Source organism: Pollachius pollachius (assembly GCF_949987615.1).
Source record: "Pollachius pollachius genome assembly, chromosome: 17".
Taxonomy (NCBI): Eukaryota; Metazoa; Chordata; class Actinopteri; order Gadiformes; family Gadidae; genus Pollachius; species Pollachius pollachius.
This window is the reverse complement of record NC_136950.1, coordinates 12217544-12243320: the sequence shown is the minus strand read 5'-3', so window position 1 is coordinate 12243320 and position 25777 is coordinate 12217544. Positions and strand designations below refer to the sequence as shown.

Sequence of the window (25777 nt, the reverse complement as noted above, 5' to 3'; positions counted from 1 at the left end):
ATTGCAAGCTCATTTTTGATAAACAAGTTTTAAATATATTTAAACAAGCTGCTACGGGAGTGAATGAGAAAGCTAAGGAGCAGAATTAAATGACTTTACACATTGAACACATTGAGTTGAGTCAATAGTTTGCTAACAGACATTACTTTTTCTCAATTTATCAATGACGAAAGATGCTAGATTTGTAAATAAAAGAAATACTGGAGTGCTTTCACCGGATTTAAATCACTTCCTTACTGTTTTGGTGAATAAACTGAAGGATTCTTCATTCCTTTGCAGATTCATTTCACGAGTGCTCAACAGGCATTTTGTGCCAAAAGTATTTGCAGGGAATCTGAGATTCAGGACACTCAGGAGTGGTTTCACAGCCCTAACCCTCAACCTACTCAATGAGTTTCTGTGCACACTTTTATCAAAATAACACAAACAAAAATATCATTGCATTTGACGGGTGTACAGTGAGAGTTGGCGGTTGTTTGAGAATTCTTTCTTAAATTAATTTACACACGCAAGAAGGACTTTGCAGATTTGCAAACCATTAGAAGGATTTAATCATCTATTCTGCAACGAGGAATACCAAAGAATTCCCGCAACCTATTTGAGAACTTGGTGGATGGTGGCATGCACCCGGCAGACAGAGCCACACATTGTCCGACCGTAACCCCCAGCACCCATCCACCCCTTTGCCGTGACGCTCCCGCCCGCTCCCACTTCTGCACCAGCCTCGCTTTCACTTCCTCTCTGTCAGTGGTTCGTCTGGCTGCCCGTCTTTGTTTCTCGCTCACCTCTGCCCTGCGGCCCCACTACCCAGAGGAGTCCATTAACCACAGAGGTAAAGCAGCCACGACAACAGGGCCATAATAGTGAACATAACAGGGCCATAATAGTGAACACAACAGGGCCATAATAGTGAACACAACAGGGCCATAATAGTGAACACAACAGGGCTATAGTAGTGAACACAACAGGGCCATAATAGTGAACATAACAGGGCCATAATAGTGAACACAACAGGGCCATAATAGTGAACACAACAGGGCCATAATAGTGAACACAACAGGGCTATAGTAGTGAACACAACAGGGCTATAGTAGTGAACACAACAGGGCTATAGTAGTGAACACAACAGGGCCATAATAGTGAACACAAGGGTTTTGAGAATTAGTAGATATGGGAGTAGAACATTATGTAAGGAATGAATCTCTTTGCACTTTTTCTTTCTGAAACGTGACACACCAAGGCGGTTTATTCCGTATATACAACAGCTATCGATCTCCATTAGGTATGAGTTACTTTCTTCTATAATGTTATTCTTTTTTTATAGACTTAATCAGCTGATATCAAAAGATACTTCTGCGGCGCTTTGAGCATATTTTTATTTTACAGATTTGAAGGGCATTGATTCCGAACTGTTAAAAGTCAGTGGGTATTGAAAGAATACCGTGGTATAAATATGTGGACACATTGGTCAAGAGACGAAGAGAGGATGGGTACGCAGAGGATCCAAAGACAGCGGAGGAGAAGGAGAAAAGGCAGGTTGACAAAACTATAGAGAAAAGATGAAGCCACTGAGACTGAAAAGACAGGAGGACTCAACCAGGCAAAACAGAATCAGGTGAACATACTACACTAGACAAGACTACTTTCCACTTTCGGAATGATGATCCCTCTCATAGGTTCTGCATGCGGGAACACATGGACTTACACATACACGCCACCACATAGTAACTCACACACACCTCCTCCACATCTCATCAGTCTTCGCTGCTCCAAGAGCCCTGGACAGCTGACACAGAGACACTCTCAAACGCTCATCACATCCCCCCACCCAAAACAAAACGTGACGCAGAATGAAGCGACCCTACTGGCTGGCGGGGCAGGCGGCGGCGGCGTGAGAACTAGAACCGCATGAAGATTTTGGCCGAGGAGGAGTAACCCGCCAAAAAAAGGTTGCATGAGAAGGAACAAGGAGGCCTTAAAGATGGTGGCGAGACCGGCCAAGACACAACATGGCTTGGACCTCAGAACCTCTGGCAGGTGTTTATGCACTCTGCTCTCCACACCACATCTGGACGGCCAAGGCGCCAGGTGTTGCAGGCGAGTCCAGCCAGCCGCGTAAACACGTGGTGCTTTGCATCCTAACAGGTTCTGACTACATGTAGAGTCCAGTTAGAACAGGTGGCGCTTCGCATTCCCTGCCGTAACTGGTTCTGACTAGAAGTAGAGTCCGGTCAGAACCAGTTTGGACAGTTGGTGCTTAGTAACTCCTGTCCTAACTGGTTCTGACTGGATTCTTGTCGGGCTTCTATCTGCCAACATTGAGTAGGATCTAATGATCATAATGATTTTATTTTTTAGTCTAGAATCATGGAAAAAAATATTTTATATTTGTTTAATATTTAATGAACAAAAACAGCCCCAGCTTTGAACCTCGGTCAGATTCATTGTCATTGGGAAATTCAAAGAATATATGTGTGCCTTAACCAGAAACAGGACATGAAGAAATGTACCAATATGGGCTCTGCAAATATTTAGCTATAAGCTACAGAGTCCAATTTACTTTAAGTAATAAACACAAGCTGTAAAATATGTTCCAAGGCAAAGAGAAAGTCTCCTTCCTAGCCTGTCATAACCCTCCAACCACATCTCTGCCTTTAACTCCCTCCCCCAATGACCCCGCCATATCCTGAGCCTCTCCACAACACACCCTCCCCCCCACCCTCCCCTCCTAACATGGCATTGTGTTAAAAATCGCTCATGGCATTTACGAGTTGCGTGACACAATTACAAGCCAGGCCGGGCCCTCTCTCTCTCTCTCTCTCTCTCTCTCTCTCTCTCTCCCTCTCTCTCTCTCTCTCTGTTTGACAAATGGCCATCTGCCCGACACTCTGTGATGCTCATTTTGTGTGTCAACATCCAGCTGGTCAACTATTATAGTACAGTAGGCAAATGTAAACAACGACAATTGATATTCCCACTGAAAGATATCTCAAGGTTTCATTTCTTGGTTTATAAGCTGTGTGTGTGTGTGTGTGTGTGTGTGTGTGTTACTCAGTGTGTGTGTGTGTGTATGTATATGTGTATGTATGTGTGTGTGCGTGCATGTGCGTGCACGGATGTGATAACTGTGTGAATTCCTGCGTTAAATGTGTGTGTGTGTGTGTGTGTGCGCACAGAGCAGCAAGCTCTTCTTGCATGTGCATGCGTGTGACATCTGACCGTGTGTATGTTTTCTTCCCCGACTTTCTCATTGCATGATGATGTCTAAAAGATGTGGGCAGGCGTGACTCTCTGGTCGGGAGTTGGGTTTGTCTGGGCACGTTGAGGTCACTTTCTCTGCAGTCGACACAACATTGCGTGCGAAGGAACCGGCCGTCCGGCGGATCCATTCGCCCGCTGTGGAGCCTCCATGAATGTGGCCTTTGAGTGGCGAGGGGCCAGCAGACAGGCAGACAGTCTGTACCCACTGTATCTAGTAAATTGGGCTGATGCTACATCAAACGGCCACAATGATGTTACTGAGCCTACGCACACACACACACACACATGCACGCACAAACACACATGCACACTCGCACGCACACCCTCACTCCTCAAACATTTTTATTCCCTTTGCAACCTTCTCACAGCCAGCCTCCCGCCACCCCCCTGCTCTCTCTCTCTCTCTCTCTCTCTCTCTCTCTCTCTCTCTCTGTCTCTCTCCCCCGTATTCTCTTGTTCTTTCCTGGGAAACGTATTTTATTTTTACGTTAACCCCTACACAGAGCGGTGTTTAAGTCTTGCTCACACATCCCCGAGACGTCTCGACCCTCTCATGTTTAATGCATAACTGACCCTATATCTTATTTATGCTGCCATTTTATAACCAATTATTTAAAAAAAATCCTGACATTTCCTTACATTTTTACAAGTAATACTAGCTTGAAAAGACAGACTTTAAAAAAAACGACAAACTTCTAACTATGCCTGTAATATAATGGAATGAGGTGAACTGTTGAAAAGGTAGTCGGTGTGGCCGGTGCATGGGTAGATGATGGGATTGTAATGAGTCACCGGGCCTGTAGTCGCTCCAAACCTCCAAGAGATGAGTGACGAGGCCACGCTAATCCCTACAAGGAGCCAAATATGGAAAAATCATGCAAGCAGTTTTTGAGAAGTAAACAACAGGCAAAAGCGCTTCTAGGAATCTGCCAAAGGTTCTAAGTGGAGATGTAACACCGCAAAACAAAGGATTAGGAAGACAATTCACAATCAGGGTAATTACTGTGCGTGAGTCTGTGCGTGTGCGTTGGTGTGCGTGCCTGGCTGTGTGTAAAATGTTTGCAAATCCGTTGATGACGAACACAAACTCTGGCACATTAGCATGGAGAATTTCCCTGCATGCAAGCTTTGGCAAAGGGAGTGTCCTCAGTGTGTCTGTCTGTCTGCCTGTCTGTCTGTCTGCCTCTGTGTCTCTGGGCGTGTGTGTGTGTGTGTGTGTGTGTGTGTGTGCGAGTGTCTCATTGTATGAAGAACCAGACATCTGTTAAGATCCAGTCAGACGGTCAACGTACACATGACATCCAGTGGCAGGAACGGCCCCTTCCTCACCTTGTTCTGTTCCCGCCGTTGTCCAAATTGTTCCTGTCCGTTCTGGTCAACTTGGGGCGGTCTGTATGCCTATTGCTCAGGGACGTTGTGAAATGATCACAGTTTAAACACTATCTCCTCACGTTGTAAGAGAACACTACAAATGGATTCCGTCAGATGAGTCACATGTTCCTACACTCTTACGTCTTATCAACCTTTTAACCCTGCAACCCCTTAGAACCTAATACGCAGCTTTTGGTTTCAACATGCTCCTCACGCACACACACACGCACGCGCACACGCACACACACACACGCACGCACACACATACACAGGCACCAGATCCCATGAACCCCGCCCCACGATGTCCTATTCCGGTTCTCTTCCCGTACACAGGCCAGGCTTCCCGAGTAGTGAAGCGACCTGGCCCTTTAAATAAGTCATTAGCTCAACGCACCGCACGCTGCCTCCACGGGAAAGGTCCAGGGGCCCGCTGGCCTCGGGGGGGCCGACTGGTTCTAATAAGGTCAGTGGCACAAAGAGACTCCAGTGACAGAGTGCAGAACGCTGCTCATGAGAGCGAGGACCCAGACCCCGAGACCAGCTGTCTGTGGTTACGTGGGTTTGAAGCCCTGAGAGAGAGCAAGGGGGAGAGAGGGATAGAACCCTAGTCTTTATCACTTAATGTTGCTCTCTATGTTTTAACAGTTGGTTTTCACGCGCATGTGTGTGTCACCTGAAATCCCCATATTAGACAGCAGATTGATTTCTTTAGCTGAGTTATGTCTGACCACCTGAACTCTGAAGTTTACAGTGATCCCATATGCGTGAATTAAATACAAAACTAAATACATTGCTGGCAGGAATTATCTCAGTTTTGCCTCTGGTCTGCCAGCATTTGATCACTAATCTTCTAATTAACATCAATTTCTCCATGACTAAAAATATCAATGATATAAAAAAATGATTTCTCCTCCTTCATTCATATTAACTCTTTTTTTTGACTGCTTAAACAGGGGATTGGGATTGCATCAGAGGGCTTAAATTCACCAAGTAAGGATTAAGGTTAAAGGATGTCAATATAAAAGCAAATACCCTAAATCGGGAGTTAATGATGATTTATACCCCTGCTCCATGTACACACGCACGCGATGCAAGATTAATTCACATGTGCAAAGTACACACATACGCATGTATTGATACACACATGCATGCAAATACACATCGAAAGACATGCAGACAGACATACAACGTAAACAAACCCGTGAAATAACAGCACAAACGGGAAGGGGGCTGCAACATTTGTGTTTACTCTCTCTCTCTCTCTCTCTCTCTCTCTCTCTCTCTCTCTCTCTCTCTCCATGGCCCCATTTGTTTGACGTCAACAAACATTATTTTTGCCGTGTGCGTCTCTTCCGGTCTGATGGCCGGTTTATGTAATCGCCCACCACAGTACGATGTCGGGTTGTGATTTCCTGCAGTAGATTCTAATTTTTGCTGCAGGCCGGCTGCGTCTTTTTCCCGCCCCCCCCCCCCCCCCCCCCCCCCCCCCCCCCCCCCACTCCCCCCACCCGACGCACCTTTAACGCACCACCCCCTTTCAAACAGACGGTTGAACCCGTGCCAGATCAAGGGTTAAGGAGCCATTATCTTAGGTGAGAGGTGGTGAGGAAGGGAGGTGGGGTGAGGTAAGGTGAGGCAAAGGGTGATGAGGTTAGCGCTGCAGGGGGAGACGGCCTCCCTCTGTCCCTCGCTAGAGGGATGCTGCCCTCCACCTGACTCGCTTCATGTCCCTGCAAATATTGTGTCAGGTTCCCTCATCCAATGATAATCGTAGCGCTAGAGAAAGATGGAGGGAGATAGAGAGCTGGGGACAGCGAGAGCAGCAGTTCATCCCAAGTTCACCGCTCGCACACGCTCTCTCTCTCTCTCTCTCTCTCTCTCTCTCTCTCTCTCTAGGCGGCTGCTTTGAAATGCACCATGCAGCTTTGCTAGACAATTCAAAATACATGAAAAAGAAACACCTTGCATCAGACTCGTACATCTGCTCACATCGCTCCCCACCGGTAACAGAGTCATCTCTCCCGGCTTCGTCTTTTACCGTTTTATTTCTTAAATATTCTGTTGGCACAAACTGCAGTTAACTCATCTCTTAAGGATAACAAGTGCCTTCGGCCAGTTGTAAATTATTCTGCCGTGAAATGAACCACCTTATCCTTATTTTTAAACACACTGCCCACTCCCCTTTATCCCGTATCAAATGCTGATGAAAGAGGACCTCATTGGCAGATAGTAGTTAGCCTATCGAACTGCACGGGGTCATATGCCACCTTTGGTGAGCTTCATTTCCAACCACACGGAAACATATCGATTTACATTAGGGAATAGCGGCAGGCTTTGTTCACAGATGAGCCTCAGTCCGTACTTTAATCAAGACAAATGGACCAAACCACATGGAAGAGATGCACAATATGCAGAAGAGATCAAGCATACAATCAGAATCATAGGGCGAGACATATTGCCCCCCGGGAATTGTTTTTTCTAAAAAATAGAAAGGTCAAAAACAAGTAGTTAGCTTAGCCGTCGGCCGATGGCACTTTGTTAAACAGCTTGGAAACCATTGTTGTCTATGACCGCTTTTCACGTTAATGGCCATCTAGTAAATTGATTTCACGGCAAGACGCTACCCTGCATTGTGTCAGATCAACAGTGTCACAGGGTTCATTCCTCAGCCCGATGAGAATAGCCTCTCCATCCGCTCCGTTCGGTCATCAGCAGGTCGCATTACTGACACCAGTGAGTCTTTTATGACGGTGGCCATTTTAAATTGGTTGCACAGTAGCTAATAGGTGTTGGGTGTTCACTGGGAGGGAACTGCTGATGCCTTGAGACAGGGGGCCCTGCACGAGTTCAAGGGAGTTGAGCTGTGGCCTGTGGTCAATTGGTCCTTTGTCATCCAATCATGTGGCTTAGGATCAGGGACAAATGACCGAGAAAGGTTCAACTCAATTAGGGCTGATTGACTACCTCAAGAGAACCGCTGCTCCACTTTTACGCATCGGCCCATTTCACGCAGGCAAGCCAAGAGAGAGCTCACTTTTGGTTTGCATTGAGCCTCGTTTGTCTTTTCTCTGCATGGGTTTTAAGAGGCAATGCTGAATGGCCCAGTCGGTGTGGGGTGTTGGGTGACATGCACAACTGAATTATGTCGTTCTTAGAAAACAGTGATAGTAAAGAGGAAGTAGGATTTCATCAAACAAGATCTGACTATAATTATAGTTATCATGACGGCATTCAAAATGCGTCAAATGTATTTAAACTACATATGGTTATCTGGGATCTGGTTTTCCTTGGCACTCTCCCTTGCCCTCTCTCCCTCTCCCTGCACGTACCAGGCAGCCAGGCCAGGCGCACCAGTCAGTAGCCCTGATAGAGATTGCGGCAGACAGCCTCCAACAATGGTGTTGGGCCAACAAAGCCTGCTGCTCTCTCTGCGGGCGCTGATGCCTGCTCAATCGCCCCCGCACACTCAGAGCTCACACGCACCCCGACACCCAGCCACACACACACACGCACACACACACACACACACACACACACACACACACACACACACACACACACACACACACACACACACACACACACACACACACACACACACACACACACACACACAGACACACAAACACCTCTGCACACCTCTTTGCTGCCACTAGCTGTCATAGTTTGCTTCTAACATTGGACGGGACACAGAGGGGGTGGGGGGTGGGGTCCCTTTGACACTGATTTGAGTAATTCACTTATGGCCTTTTGTGATCCAGTGGTGGAGGGGGGTGGTTAGCCCTGCTGAACCCCCACCCCCTGGCTTTGTTGGGGCTTTGTTAGGGGGGAGGGAGGAAAGTGATGGGAGGGGAGGGAAGTCCACTCAAGCATAGCACAGTGCTTGTGGCACAAGGGATGTGGGGGGGGGGGGTGGCGCCTTTGAGTAGCGCCACTAATGAGCGGGTTGTGAGGACCCTGAACACACGCGTCGGCTGCTCCATTCAGGACCCTTCACCTACACGGTGGATTAGTGTGGCTGGCCTGTCACAACGCGGATCAGCTATTGTGAGAACTTTTGGTGGTGGAGGTGGAGCAAGGGGGGGTAAACAAGACTGCCCCCCCCCCCCCCCCCCCTTCCAAAACACCCACCCATGCAAAACTCAAGTGTGAGAGAGAGAGTGGTTCTAAATGCGCCGTGTGGACGAAGCGGACGTGCGACCTAGCACGCGATTCGCCGGCGTCCGTCGGCTTTGCGTCGTTAGTCAAAGCAGAAGGCATACATTAACATTTACGTTAAGGACGGGCCCCACATCCCTCTTCTTGTCACATGATTAAGGCCTCTGAGGACGTGCATTTCGGACCCCCTGAACGGGGGTTGAGCCTCGCACGTCGGGATTCATGTTTCCCGTCGCAGCGGAAAACGTGGTAATATTTATGTTGGGGATGTGCGAGAGGGGGGGGGGGGGGGCGTACGTCTACCGCTGTGTATACAGAAGCGGTGCCGTGAAATTACAGATGTGGCGTGCCGGGGAAAGGGGAAGGAGAGCCGCACACACACCGCTGAGAGGGAGCGCACGCACTGTGGCTGCCTGCTCTGCTCTTCTGGACGGTTCGCGATATATATATAGATATGTACGCAATGGGACATTAGCCCACAGGGAGGGAGGAGGAGGGGATAAAGTCCCGAGAAAACTAGGGAGAAATAAGGGAAGTGCAGAGGACACAGATAATCAGGTGATGTGACAGTTTCATCCGTTTGGAGGAAATAGGAACTTTCGGGGCCCCGAGGCGTCTCGCCGCCCGCGGCCTTGCTCTGACACGTGTCGTTCAACTGCTCCGACCTGCCGCCACAGGGTCGAGAGCTCGGAACCATATAAATTCATCGTTGGCGCCGCCTGTATGTTCACCTAAGATAACGAGCCCCTGTTCCAGGATGTTTTACAGTTTTTGTTAAATAGGGCCCTGGTTCACTTGCAGATCCTCTTGGAATTTGGGAGAGAGTCAATTAATCTGTGTAGAAGAAAAAAGTGGAGTGCAACACACACAAACACAGACACACACGTACACATATACACCCACACACACAAACTAAACAAATAATGCTATTCGCCTCCGTTCCATCGTGGCCTTTTCCCCGGTGAGGACTGATGTATGTACGAGAGAGAGTCACCAGTCACGGGTCAGCTAAAGTTTAGCAGACAGAAGTCCATGAGTGAACTTGTGACCTGTTTCCACTGCGCTGCAACTTTATGAAAGAAACAAATAAAGAAAAACTATTGCACTTCCTACTTTCGGCCAGAATCCAACAACAAACAGTGCTGACAAAATTTGACCACAATCACTCGTTTCTCCTAATGGGGGGACTCCAAAGCTTGACACCAGCTGGGCTATACTTCAACTCACTACGATATTATCAATCCAAAAGGAGGATTTCAAATCGAGTAGCTGAATGACATGATTCTAAATCCAGGGAATATGCCTTCCGCTCCGCTGTCGCTATAGCGTGCATGGTGGGGCTGGTTAAAAACAAACAGCTGCTCACCCAAACACCTCCCCTCACACCAACACCACCACCCCCCCGCCCGCCCCCACGTGCCTAAGGGTGGCCTTGCGTGAGCCCTTGGGTTCTGTGGCTTCTCTCTCTTCCTCTTTCCTTCCAATGACCACCGAGAGCTGGGCTTACGACAGACAAACTGCTGCCCAGACACAAAGCCGCTGTTTGAGTGGGTCTGATTTCTTTCAGAGATGCGATCGATTAACCAGAGGCCGGGAGCCTGTTCAGGTTTTGCCTTTTGCCACGATGAAGTCGTGTTTCCCGGTCTGTTTGGCTGCGTTACTGTCTGTGTCTAAGTAGGTATTTGATGTATTGTGTGGGTGCGTGTGTGCGTGTTCTAGGCTCAATCAAAGGAGCTTCGATGGATGAATATATGTGATCTATCATCTTCAAGTGGGCATTTCAGAAAGCATGCATGCATGCTCCCGCAACATGCAAATCATACACACATTTAATCCGGATTACCAGCCCGTCAGCGCGTTAGAAAAACTTGATGGACAGCTCAGAGGAGGTGGGGCTGTGACAGTTTGGGCACAGAACACACACCTGGAATGTAAACACAGCGCCACCTTAACCCGTAATGAGGGAAAGCAGAAAACCCACTGTGAAAAAGAGCTTCCTTGAAGCACAATGTTGTTGGTAAAAAACATATTTTTACTTAAAACAAACAATACCACAAGAGTCACTTGCACAACTCAAGCCTCCCTCCAGTCCAGAACGCTGGCCCTCTTAAGAAGCATGAATGGGTGTGGCTCAATTAACCTATGAGCCACAGCTGTAGACTATTACAGGGCTAACAGCCAGGAACATGTGCAAATTTTAAAACATGTTAAACACAGTGAAGATGCCATTCACGTCTTCACACCCACACAGACGGACAGACGGATGTAGAGAAACAGGACCCGGATGGCGGGAGAATCAAGGCGGAGTGTACGGTGGGAACGGACGGCGGGCGATGGATGGATCCTTCATGGCACCTTAGGGTGCCAAGAAGGAGACTTTGTGTCTAGAGGGAAGCACCCAGACGTCTAGAGGGATGGACCCAGACGTCTGGAGGGATGTGCGCTGATGATAGGAAGGGAGGGGAGGGCGGGTCGGGGGGGCAGGGTGGAGTAAATAGGGATCCTCTCCAGTGCCATTTGTAGCCCGCGGGGTGGACTGCGGAGGGAATCTGATCGCTGGGCCACGAGGGGCGAGGCCGGAGCTGTCGACAGGCGCCATCCAAAGAGGTCCCCGCGGCACCCCATCAAAGACCCGGAGGAGCCATATTGAAAATAGCCGCCGCTGCAGACACACAATCACTAACACACACACACACACACACACACACACACACACACACACATACATTCACTAACACACACACACACACACACACACACACACACACAGTCACTAACACACACACAGTCACTAACACACACACAGTCACTAACACACAATACAGTCACTAACACACAATACAGTCACTAACACACACACACACAGAGTCACTTACACACACACACACACACACACACACACACACAAACAGTCACTAACACACACACCCAGACACACACATGGTCACCAACATACACATACACAAACACACTCATACACGCACAGTCACTAACCCACACACAATCACACAGACACTCACACACACACACAAACACACACTTAGACACACACAAAGTGATTCTCTCAGAGGGGAGAATCACTGTCTCCACAGTGAGTTTTTATAGGGAGGGAAATAATAAAATGAGACGGCATGCAATCGGAAGCAAACAGGCTAACAACGCATTAGCATGATCGGCTAATTTTCCTCATAAAGAAAATAACTTATTACGAGCTGTGCATTAGCATCCATTGACGTTTCATGGTGCCTTCGAGGTCTGTTCTTTATGTTCTTTAACAGCTCCTTCTGTACTCATGACCTCCATTCTCAATACTCAAAACACACAGGGACAGACACACACACACACTCACACGCACACACACACACACACACACACACACACACACACACACACACACACACACACACACACACACACACACACACACACACACACACAACACACACACACACACACACACACACATACACACACACACACACACACACACACACACATACGCACACACACACACACACACACACACGCACGCACACACACACCAACACACACAACCTAAGAGGTTGCAGTGTGTGTCTGCTACTGTTACCTGCCGTTCTGCTGGAGCTCCAATGCGCCCCATTGGCTCGGTAGCGTAGGCCTGTGTTTATATCTTTAATCCCCTAATGGATTCCCCATCCCTGTACACAACTCTCTCAAGGGTGCCCTCTGACCCCGCCGCTGTTGGAGACTAATGCACTGTGGCAGCACGGATTTGAGTCTAAAGAGGGGAACAGTGCCAGAGTTAGGCCTGTTGTTCTCGGCCTGGATGGTGAAATGTTCTTTTTTTATAACCAGCCTCTCACCCACAATCGTGAACACTTCCTTACATGACAAAGAAGTGCCACCGATTTAAAGATTTTTAGCCGACAGTGTTCATCTAATTAATTAACAATCTATTAATTGACACAGATGATATTATTTATTAAGCTGTCAGGGATCCCAGTGGAACAGGTTAAAGGGCAACATGCACACACAGCCTTGCACATTGGTAAATCGTCAGAGAATAGCCTTGGACTGGGTGGAAGGAGGAGTGGAACAAAGACAATTGGGGCATGGAGACAAAGGGGCAGGCCACGGTTAATCCCGCAGGGTAAATATTTAACAAGCTCAGCGATTTCAGCAACGGCAGAAACTTGGCACGGGAAGCATCTCCAGCCTGCTTACTGTCAACATGCACACAACACAACACATCTCCACAGGCGCGCCTCAAAGAATGTTCAGAGAGAGCCAGTGAATCCCCCCCAAAACACCAAACAGCTCTAAATCACCTATGTCATCAGCCTGTAGCTCCTGCTTGCAGGATTTATGATTTGTTTGACTTTGGTTTTGGTTAAATTGGTTTCATAAGTTGTATAATGAATACATGTATAAATAAATATATACATATATTAGAGACAGAAAGAGAGATATGATAAGCACACAATTATATATATATATATAGGGTTAGTATTAGTATATATATATATATATATATATATATATATATATATATATATATATATATATATATATATATATATATATATATATATATATACACATACACACACACTCTCTCACACACACACACACACACACACACACACACACACACACACATACACATAACAATGGGTGTTGTTGTACCTTAGGTAAAGTGATCCAGAATAAAGATAAATTTGATCTAAATTATACGTTGTAAAACTCCCCACCCAAACACACACACACACACACACACACACACACACACACACACACACACACACACACACACACACACACCCATGCAATATTTGCATCCAGAACACAATTGAGGTTATGTGTGAATGGCTTCCTGTGCTCCACCCTTGGACGTCACATCTTGTCTCAGGGTAGCAGGGGTACGGGACGTCCCTCAATGCGTTTCTACATCCACTTATCTTTATTACCCCTCCACCTGCCTGTCACATTTCCTCCCTCCCCTCAAGCATCTGAACATTAAGTACTCTGAGGTTCAACGATGTTACTGCAGGTAAATACAACCACGTAACTCACTAACACGTTGCTATATGTTCCTGCCCACTATTCTACGGCACGTAGGACATTTCAAACCACAAAGATCAAGAAAGGCACTCATTTCAAAATGATGCCTGATGTCCTCATATTGATGCCATATAAACATGTATGGTAATAATATAATAATAATAAAAAGAAGGAGCGACAAATCGGGACTCAACTCAACTGGGAGGGACCTATCCTTATCACACCCAACTCTACAATGCCCTGCTCCTGCTCACGGTGTGGTCGTGTGGCACAGAACCTGCGGCTGTAAACGGAGAGCAGAGCAGGAGCCCTAAGAGGGCCACAGCGCATGCTACTCACAAATCCCTCACGTTCCACTTGCCTCAATCTGATTGGTTTAGCATCAGAGGACAGCCGAGCTGCGCACTACTGCTACCAATGACAACAGGACTCGCCCGGGGGCTGGGGAATCCAGAAAATAGTATCCGACATGAATTTGCCCAACAAATTATTATTATTTTTTTCTTTCACTGGTAAAAAGTACTAAGTAAGTAAGCAAACGACAATTTTAATAAACAGAAAGATAAGCACAAGAAAAATACCCCAACAACATGACTCACTTCCCCAAAAGCTAACCACAGAACGATGGCCCTTAACAATGCTAATGCATACAGGAAACTCTGCACGAAGGGGATTATTACCTTGTCTGCTATATTGCGTTATGCTAACGGCACATACACACTCAGCATAGTTTGTTTGAGCTTGTGAACCGACCAGCAGTGGGTGTGTACATGCTTGTGTTCATGCATGTTATGTGCGTGCGAGCATGTCGATGTGTGTGTGTGTGTGTGTGTTGGCTGCTGCCTGAGTATGATGAAGGGAGATAAAGATAAAGCATTGCAACATTGTGGAACAACCATCTTTTAGAACCAAATTTGAAAAGGCATTTTGTGCCGCCCGGGGTATCTCCCTGCCAACAGGGGCGGACGGATGCTGGTCTCCTCTCTGAGACATCAACCCTCGCCTGCAGCCCAATATTTTGACAGTGCAGCCTTGCAACTAGCAGCAAGCGCTCTGAAACGCCCCATGACTGTCGAAGCGCCTCAGAGATCCTACAGTAATCCAGAAGCCATCCAGGGGTGTGCTCTCTGCACTAACAGGGTATGAACCTCCTTCACCAGACACATGCAGTGAAACAAATGGAGGATGAAAGAACAGCAGACTGAAGCAAACACATTTGGACATTGCTCAGCTCATTCAGTGTGTGCAGTGCTGCCTATTTTTCAGGCCGCTATAGCATCATATGCAAGTCAGTCTTCCTGTCTCTGTGTCTCTGTCTCTCTGTGTGTGTGTGTGTGTGTGTGTGTGTGTGTGTATGTGTGTGTGTGTGTGTGTGTGTGTGTGTGTGTGTGTGTGTGTGTGTGTGTGTGTGTGTGTGTGTGCGTGTGTGTGTGTGTTTGTGTGTGCATGAGGCATGAAGGAAGAGTGAAAGCCATCAGGCCTTCCTGACACAGACCGTAAGTCCATACTACAGCCTGTCTCGCAAACTGAGGGACAGACACACAGGCTAGACCGGCAGACTAGGGACAATAGTATATAGACACACAGGGATGAAGAAAAAAACATCACTGTCATACACACACACAAACACACACATACACACACACACACCTGCTTTGTGTGTCTTCAACCATCAAAAACACCCAGGCACACATCCCTCTCAGCGGGCAAATTGTCAACAACACTTTCAAAAATATGGACGGGAACATAATTGAATATAATTGCGTTTCAACACACAAACTCAGTCCAGATAATCCGATGATGAGTGCCCTCAAAAAGCAAATGGAAGGATCAAACATTTACATAGTGGCTTTAATGGCCAAGCAGGTCGGGCAACTCTATAGACACTCATCTCCCTTTCATATGATCATGTCTTCGGGCCTGGGAAAACACAGCGCTCAAACTGGAACCAACTGCCGTCAGAGTCTCACGCCTCGGCCCATGTCACATGCTACGTACGGTATGCCAGGCGGGTGAGCTGTCGGGGGCTGGGGGGGGGGGGGGGGAAAGAGGGGTCGGGGGGCGGGGGCTCACCTTGGAAGAAGCTCTTGACGCGGAGGTAGGAGACGGCCAGGCGCAGCACCGAGAGCTTGTCCAGCTTTGTGATGACGTCGGGGGGGAAGGGCAGCAGGCTGGCCAGCCGGTCCAGCTCGGCATTCAGACGGTCGCGGTGCCGCTTCGACGGGTTTGTCTTCTCGTTGGACAACGAAGGCTTCCTGTTGGTTGGGGGACAGACGGACAGACGGTCAGACGACGGACAGACAGGGGTTTGGGTGTAAAACACGGGGGAGGGGGGAGGGCGTTGGCGGTTTAGGGTGCTTACACCGAAGAAGGACACAGACACACTTAATACAAATAGTATGTGTGCAAATGCATGCACTTTGTTAAATACACAAGGGTAGAGGTCGTTCAATTCATAATAATAATAATAATTCATTACATTCATACTATGCTTTTCAGGGCACCCAAAGCGCTTAAATATTGTGTGTATGTATGAGTGGGAGGGGGAGATGACACATCATTCACTGGGAACATCATTAGGTTTGTAGTCATTACCACACGAGGATCAAGTATCGCACACTAGACACAAATATCAACCATACAGACAACATTTTCTTGCAAAACAGGCAGTAGCTGCTGATATCAATACCCTCTTCTTGATAAGGAAGAAAAAATAACTAACCCTTATGAGTTGGCTGCCTACCAAGACAGGACTGTAATTTAAATCTCAGGGGAATTTGCTTCTAAATGGACCATCCACAGCTACATTATATATGCATTATGCAGTGAATCCCAATTAGGAAGATGAATAGCAAATAAACGCTTGGTAGAAACACAGCCACCAGAGAGTGTTTTGGTCCTCGGAACGAAAGCCATTACAAACAAATGGGGTAGTAACTAGTTTCTAATAAAGCAAAGTGTGAAGCTGTGCCGTGTAAGAGAGACTGTCATAAGCTGTGGATATCCCAAGTGATACAGACCAGCTATATCACCTATATAGTCCACGGCGGCTATTGCCAAGGTTAAATCAAGTTATTCAAGCTAATATGGTGGACTGCGCTCCACATATCTCGCTGTAGACTTCACTTGACTTCCGAGAGCTCGCTCACAGCTTCGCCACTCGCAGACAACTGGCTGTGGTGTGCAACAGGCGCCCATTATGGGTCGAAAACCTTCTACTTATACTGTGCAAGTATAATTTGTTGAAGAGAACATTCTGGGCCTTTACAAGGCCAGTTTAGCCAGAAAGGCAAGTGTTTGCAGCACACACCATACGCTGTCCTCATAGGGAGACAGCTTGCTATCACTGTGTGTGTTTGTGTGACCGTGTGTGTGTTTGCTTGTAAATTTATAAGTTTCTGAAGAGTGCTAACGTTTAAGCACATTATCGTTTGAGTTTAAATAGTCTTGCATCCTGATCAATAACCATGCTTTTGTTTTATTTACTTTTGCAGCCTAGTCAAAAATACGAGGAGTAACAGATTAAAGTGAGTTGTTTGTCAAATAATTGGGTTACGTTGTTTGGAAAAAAATCACGAAGCACTTCTTAAATAACTTAATAACTTATATCTTCAAAGTATCTTCAAAGTATCTTCAAATTCTGTCACATAAAACAATATTTAAAGATATATTTAACAATATTTAAAGCAGGTCTCTATATCTATGCATCACTTACGGTAGTAACAAAACGTTTTCACTTTTTATTATTATTTTTATTACCACCAATAAAGCTATTGAAGTTAATTTACAAAACAACTCAAATGAAAACAGACAAAAACATTGCCTCAACTTAATGGTTTGAACTTTTACGGATCCATCACAGAAAGTAACTCCATAAAGTTCCAAAACAGAAACAGTAATAATAATCGGTCAGACCATGCCCTTGAGTTAACTGATAATAATAATACAACATAGAAAGGATCTATAGAAGTGGTTCTTAACTGTTTTTGGACGGGTTTCCTCCTCTTGCGTCCCGCGTACATGCAATCTCCCGGAGGAATCATGCTTTGGCGCTCCGTGCAGGTAACAGGTGCGCTGTCGATGGGAGACAACAACTTTACTCCAATGCACAAACTAAACCCCAGAGTCTGAAAACGCAGGCTGATCAAACGGGGTAGAAACAACTGAGTAAATGAAAAATATTACGTTTAATAGTGTAATTCTTGAATTTGTTTATGCGTGCGTAAATTGTTATGGATCTATTGACAGCACACTATTGCATTAATAATTGTAGAGGACACGCAATACATTTTGTAAGTTTACACATCCGACGTTGGATGTGCAAGAAAGTAAACAAAAACACAACAACAAAACACATATAATCGCTTACCAAGACACGGTGTGATTATCAGTTAATTCCAGTATAGTGTTTGTTCTTGGGTCATTCAGCTAAACGGTCAAACCACGGCAGGGGGCTTCCCAAATGCACTGACTCAGTATATGAACAAATGACAATTATGATAACTCCCAGGAAAAATAGAATAACGCCAACGTCCAGCGCCGAGCTCCTAGCTGATGTTTTCATCGGCTTGCAATGCTCGGGGCAGATGTGGTGTGATGCTTTATAAGCAATTGAGTCGCCTTCCACTTCCTCGCGTTTCAGGTGGCGGATTCCTCTGAATGACATGTCGAGCTCTTCGCACGCAACTCTCCGCCTCGCAAACAGACCCGGGGAACGCACACACACATTCACGCGCGCGCGCACGCACACAAATATTCGCGCGCGCACGCAAGCACACATCTGCGGCTCAGAGCGCTCGTCACCGCAGCGCAGCCAGTGAGGGAGCCCGTGTGTACGCGCGTCGCGGCGCGCACGGTCGTCGCGCATGGACATTTCGAGCCGAGCGAGGGGAGGGATCACACGCGAGGGGCAGAGAGCAGGACGGATCTCCTCCGTGGTAGTGAGTCACAGAGGAGTCCCGCGCTCCGCGGGGCTGACGCTAACCCCCGGCGGAGAGGAGAGGATATGTCCCAAGGAACGGCTCGTTTAAGGAGAATGGCCCGGCTCTGTTTGGATACTGCTCTCCCTCTCTCTCTCTCTGCGGACTGAAGAGGGGGATTCTTGTTCTGGTTGTTTATTCGTTGGATACTGCCTGCATATGAAGTTGGTGTATGTATACTTGGAACATTTCGGGCGTTGATTTCTGCGCTCCACAGAGTGTGGGGTGGGGGAGTATTGCGGACGTAGGACGTGTAGGCCTTTATGGCTATTGTTTTGTGTATTTTATGTGTTATTTTGAGAATTATAGATAAGTACAATTATATGCAATTTATTGGTGTATAATAAATCCCTAACACAGTTCCTGCTTATGTCTCCTTTCATATTCATCCGAGTCAAATGCTAAGGAAATGTAACGTTTTATCTTTTTTGTTTATTTACTACATTTTCGGCCTAGTCCTGTGTGCTGCTTTATGAAATGTTGTTTGTGGGGCGTGTATCTTAATATACAGGCATAGCCTAATCTTCAAGATAAGTAGTTGTACAATTACAAACGAAGGAAAACTAACGTGACTTGTTTAATGTAGGCCTATATATTATTTTTTTAAAATATTGCATGTAATTTCCTTTTTTGTTATTAGACAAATAAATCATGCATTTCTTTATGGTATGCTTTCCAACGTTGCTTGTCTTGTTGAACAACGAGGAAATAGGAATCAGTCACGTTCGGCTACGCTGCTGCTCTGTCTTTGCTCTTTTTTGCAATCCACAGATCTACCGATAATCCTATCGGTAGATCTGGTACATTTTTTACCGACAACAGACAGATAGTAAATAGCACGCAGCCTTTTGACAGAAATGCACAGAACGACTTCCTTAAATATAAAATGTGGCAACACAAAAGCCAGGCCCCTTGGTGTATCGCTTATTATAGAACACAGTAGCGCGCCTCTAGATGTTATCGGGTTATTGCGCATGCGCTGGGAACACACAGGTGCGCGCGTCACTCCGGAGAACTGGTACAAGGCCAAATAAAAAATAAAGTTAGGCCTACATAACCAGGTTTAAAAGAAAGAAACAAAGACAGACAATAACATTAAAAGTTCAAAGTCTTTAAAATAGAACGACCTAAGCCATGGGATACGAAACACTTTCATGTTTACAGGAGAAACATAAGCCAACAAATCAACCTCACCTAGGGTGCTGGAAAGGCCCGTCACTTCTAGCTCGAGGCACTGAAGTTATGCTCCCCACTCAGGCTCGCTCCTCATTATGAAGAACTCTACCTGGTTACTATAATTGCGCTTTCTGATTGGCTGAAAAAAGTCACCTGCCCAGCACGAACATCAGATATAATCAGCGCGCCTGGCGCTATTTCCGTTTGGTGAGCTGCTGTCCACGAGGTGGGCTTGTATTCGTTAGTGTTAAGTGCTTATTATTTTAATTGCGGTCCTCTTTCCATCCATGCTTGTGCATGTAAAGTAGCCATTTATAATTCCTCAATAAGAATTGTGTTCTGAAATGAATGGACAGAGATTCAATGGAATATTGATAAAACAATAATAAAAACAGTTAAAGAAAAAGGGTTGGCAGTAGCACAATTCTTTTTGTGTCATAAGTGTTACAAATAAATTTACTATTTAACTATCCTGGAGAAGACGACCATGGCCAGTGGCCCTTCCTAATGAAGATGAAGACCTGACGAATGGATCCCTTTAACATAATATAATAGTTTGGTGTAACGTGAGCGTTTGGCTGAACCCAAGTGCACAGACTGGCGAAGAGCGTGGAACAGTGTCAATCGTTTATTCGGATTCAGGATCGGCAGGCAGAATAGTCAGACAGGCGGGGATCAGGAGCAGGCAGGATAGTCAGACAGGCGGGGATCAGGAACAGGCAGGATAGTCGGACAGGCGGGGATCAGGAACCGGCAGAATAGTCAGACAGGCGGGAGTCAGGAGCAGGCAGGATAGTCAGACAGGCGGGGATCAGGAACCGGCAGAATAGTCAGACAGGCGGGGATCAGGAGCAGGCAGGATAGTCAGACAGGCGAGAATCAGAGAGCAGGCAGGATAGGTGGTAGGTCAGGATTCGAATCGCGGGAAAGCACTGTGAAACACAAGAGACAATCTGGCAGGGAATATTTGGGAGGAAAGGACTGATATAGGGGAAACACAGGTGAAGGTGGTTGGGTTAATTGGGAGTGAGCAGGGTGGCAGGCAGGTGAATGGGAAAACCAGGGGCGGATCATGACAGTTTGGTAAGAACTAGTATAGCTCATACTATTTGTCGAGCTTCATACAGGCGTATGCCTCTCAAATTACCCACACAACTCAACACAGCTACCAGAGCCCAAAATGAAACAAAAAATACAAATATGGATAGAGATGACTAAAATAAGCACTACATGATACATCAACAATTGTATTTTCCATGAATGCTAATTTTAGCTCCGCACTCAAGCATAGCTCAAAAGCTTCACTTGTGTTAACTCTGCTTGGACACCTCTGTGAAAATAGTCCTGTATCTTTATTGACTCAACCGGGCCAGAAAGTGCTCCCCTAGCAGGTTCATAGCACTGACAGCTCGTTGGAGCCATGGTTTTACCCACAGGCCCAACACCTCGCCCTTCCTGTTCTCTGCACCCTTTGTTTAAGCACGACGTAGGACTTCATAATATTGCAACTGGAGCCATAACCAACGAGCCTCCATTATCAAAACCTTATTGATAACATCCCCAACATTCAAAATCTTTACGTTTACAAATGATTGAGGTTTAAGCTGGGAGTATTAGTATAAATCCACAGCCAACCCAATTCAAGCTGCCTTCCAGATTAGCCCTGTTAGAAGTTAACCCTTGCACGCAACACTACAATGCATTCCACCTGTACACTTGTCTGCATGTGCACTGGCAAAGGGCCTTTCCCTGTCTGGTGTGAGGGCCTGTCTGTGGCTTTGGTTTAGCAGACATTGCTGAAATTATCAGCTACCATTTGCCTGAGAGGCACATACCAAAAGCCATCTGTCAGGAGGAAGGAGGTGGCTTCTATTGATGAGGGCGGCTGTTTGACCCGCCATGAATTTCTAGTAGACATGCTTAGGTTTGTGTCATGACAGCTTTGATTGTAATGGGCATGTATAATTAATGGAAGGGTCTATATTGCAAATTGCCATCCACGCAGTGCATCTCTGTCGTTTGCAATTTGGCTCAGTACATATTATGACACGAAGCGGTAATTGCTCGTTAGAGAAAGCAATACTATCAACGCAAAGACGGCGGGGTCCTGTCAAAACATGCACTGAAACAATATGATCTGAATACCTTACACTCCAATCGTTTTAACTGCTGAATCAACACGTCATCTACTTCAGCTTTTGAAACTTGAACCCTATGGCTAGGTGTGTGGGCATCTGTATGATATACCAGCTAGATGCTGAGATTGTGATCCATGATTTGGTGATGGGGAGAAGATCATCTGTTGGTCCATCTGGATGGGTCACCTGAGGTCGCATAAGCCCTACTGTACTGATCAGACCCTGCAGGAGTTCATGGGCAGGGCACTGCCACAAACAACCACTCTGGTACACACACACACACACACACACACACACACACACACACACACACACACACACACAGGGAAATGCATGTCTTTATTGTACACTTAATGGCTTAAGGACAACCATTGGATTTTGCATTACAAAAAGTATGAAAATCATGCATCCCCAATCTAAAATCCAAGCAGTTGACTACGGACATAGCTTTAGATATCAGACAGGGTTAAGATGCACTCAATGAATTGCCTATTGCTTCCCGCAGACATCGGGGATTGAACTCGGGACCTTTGGGCGACAAACCCAAACAGTCCCGCCACTCCTACTCTCTCCTACCCTATCCGGTGCTTAAACATATGTTCCTCAGAGAAAGAAAACAAGGACCTTTCATTATCTCAAGAGCCTTCGTCACATTATGCAGCAGAGCTATCAATTCTAAAATAAACTGACCATCGACAAACCATGGCTCTCCCATCTCGGGGAGCCTGTGCTGCCGGTGCGCCGTCAGCCCCTGGGAACGTAAACTGTGTTTGGGGATTCAGTGGCAGTGATAATCTTTTGTTGACATTTGGATTACGGGTTAGGGGCTTTATTCTGGGTTGACGTGGCGGTCAGATCCGGGTCGCACAAGGGTCACATTCCCTCTCTGCCCGGCCGGCATCTGTCAAGAAGTCGCACAGATTCACCAAGAGCCCGTCATCCATGTTTTCTCCCACTGTGAGCGAGTGAGTGAGTGAGTGAGTTAGTGAGTGAGTGAGTGAGAGACAGGGTGACACAGAGAGAGAGAGAGAGAGAGAGAGAGAGAGAGAGAGAGAGAGAGAGAGAGAGAGAGTGAGTGTTGGTGTTGGTGTTGGTATGTATGTTAGAGGGCTATAGCAATGCGAGGGCCACATTGTTGTGTAACATCGGTCATGCCTGGGGACCCCATGAGCAAGTGAGTCAGAGTGGCAGTTTGACTCAGGAAATGTCTGTTTGTTGCACAAACAATATGCAGTGGGAAGGGCGTTTGGAGTACTTCACTGATGTTGCTTGCTAATTATAGACCCAAGTAAAATAACAGGGAATAGGTGTGTGTATTCTTTGGAACGTGTTCATGCCGGTCTGCAGGCATCAGGACTTACGGGGGCAGGGGGGGTGTTTCATCTGGCTTAGTGTCTAAGCACAAATGCTACAATCTGTGCGCGCCGCTAAATCAGAGCTAGCAGACTTGGCCTTGGATGTCGACGCACACGCACACACGTGCGCAAATACACACACAGTAAAGCTAATGGCCTCCTAGGTGATGCACATCACTAAACCAACAGCTTGTAGAGCCAGACAACCACCAACTGAGTTGTACAGACATAAGATCGTATTATTGATCCCATTCCAATAGGTCAGAGGATTGTTTTCTCTTCAAACACACCTTTGAATTTAAACTTTGAAATAGATGGATGATAATGAAATGAAAATGAGTTCAACAATTAAGAAATAAAACAAATTTATTAGGGGCTCAATGGGGTCTATAGTGATGCAGCAGGGGAAGGGACTATGCCAATAACCCTGTCTGGATCATGAATAAGCTCAACCAGATAGTTTAACCATTTGGTTCCCCCTCCTGCCACCCCTAGTTTATTGCATTCAGCCCATCATATCCCTAGACAGGAGACCACTTTGGGGCCGGGCGGCAGACATCTTGGCTCGAGGAGCCGGAGTGTTCATATAAAGCCATTTCTTTTTCTTCTTTGGCGTTGCTCCGTGTACACCACCGGATGAACGATGCAGTGTTGTTCCCAACTTGACCACAGCTTGAAAATGTTATTCCCTCCTTCACACGATGGCAGCAGTGCACAGGTCTGTACCGTCGAAATGAACAAAATTGAGAGTGACTCACTTGGGTTCACTCACAGCCACACCACAACAATCTTCAATCTGTTCCAAGTAGAGTTCGCTCTGTACTCACCGATGGCTTTTGGGCTTCAACGAGCACCTCTGAGTACAGGAGAGGGAAAGGGAACGCCAGCCGACTTAGGCTCTTGAATGATGCTTTTCATTAAAGCATACAGGAATCCTGTCGCCGGCCTGTCGGGCCTGTCTAAATCCTGCGCATCAATAATCATTTCAACAGCCTTTTGCTATGAGGTCAATGTTTTAGTTTCTTGGGGGATGGGGAGAGCTCCTCACCTTCTTCTTTGAGAAAGGAACTATGAAGAAAAATAAAGAAAGCAACAAATACATAGCGCGGAATTCATAATATAGAATATTATAAATTGTCACTTGTAATTTGGGCCCTCATGTTTCCTGTGTTGCAGAACATTGAATAACAACTATTACAACAAATTCAAATTAAATTAACTTTAAATTGGAAGACATTAGGCTAGATGAAGATAAATTTAGGATTAGGGTAAGGGAAAACAACTACTCATGCCACTGGAATCCATCTCACTGCACGCAATACAATTCTAAGACAATCTGGCGACCTGAAATGACTTCGTCAAACGTCAGCTCAGCCTTTCAAAGATAACGGGTCTTTAGAGTATTGCGTTGCCACGGGATCAGGTTGTTTTGAATGTTCATGTACCACGGAGCGTTCATTGAACGTCGCCATCTTGTGGACAAGACGTGGTCGTGCAATGTCTTTTTTCTTTCAGGGTTTTGATTTCCCTGAGCTTTTTTCTGGCCCAAAGATAAAATACCCTTTCCCTCTTGAGTTTTACATTCTTGTCAACATACCAAAATGTTTTTGGGACGATGACACGGAACATAGTTTATGGTTTGTTTTCTTTTGAGCCAATATTAAAGAAAAACATAATTTGTGTCTTGTTTCTCCTGGAAAGCCTCTCTTCTTTGTTCTTTTTATCTCACCGACTAGTCATTAGACGATTTATATTCAAATAAACTATTTCAGATAATTTTTTTGGTTTCGCTCCAACTGGACTCAGAGTTCAGATACACTAAGCAGTTTTTCAGAGAACAACACATATATTCATCACAGATGGCACAACATAAGTATGGCCTCTGATCCTTATATCCCTCCGCCCCCCCAAATATCCTACTTTTAATAAAGCCATCTTGAACAGATCCAAGACCAAAGCTCTGGATTACAGTATTGGATTATGTGTAACTGATATTTGAAGATGATACAGACCCTAACTGCGTGGTCTGCATGTAATCAGGACTGTTGATAAAAAAGGGTGCGCCAGCTATTATGGAGCAAACAAGCACAGTGGAAAGTATTTGTCCAGTGTGTATGTGCTGAAACAAGTCAAACATGAACTAATAACAGGATCATCTCCTCTATTGGATTGGATTTTCCCAGATGAGTCATAGGATATACAACATCAAGGTCGCGTCATGATTTGTCATATTTATTTAATATTTTTCTGCTTTTTGAACTCTGATATTTAAGCAATTTGATCAACATACCACACC

At 46.1% G+C, this 25777-nt stretch overlaps 1 protein-coding gene across 1 annotated transcript in view; it reads right to left on the bottom strand.

Annotated features, from left to right (window-relative positions):
* Positions 1–18458, bottom strand: part of LOC307088418 (aryl hydrocarbon receptor repressor-like) — a 46302-nt gene extending 27844 nt beyond the window's left edge. Inside the window, exons 1-3 of the mRNA XM_079754310.1 lie at positions 18203–18458; positions 17815–17907; positions 15907–16088 (exon numbers count right to left, since the gene is read on the bottom strand). Coding sequence (XP_079610436.1) covers positions 15907–16088; positions 17815–17876 — 244 coding nt within the window. The 5' untranslated portion in view covers positions 17877–17907; positions 18203–18458. The remainder of the gene's footprint in view (positions 1–15906; positions 16089–17814; positions 17908–18202) is intronic.
* Between the last annotated feature and the right edge of the window lie 7319 nt (positions 18459–25777).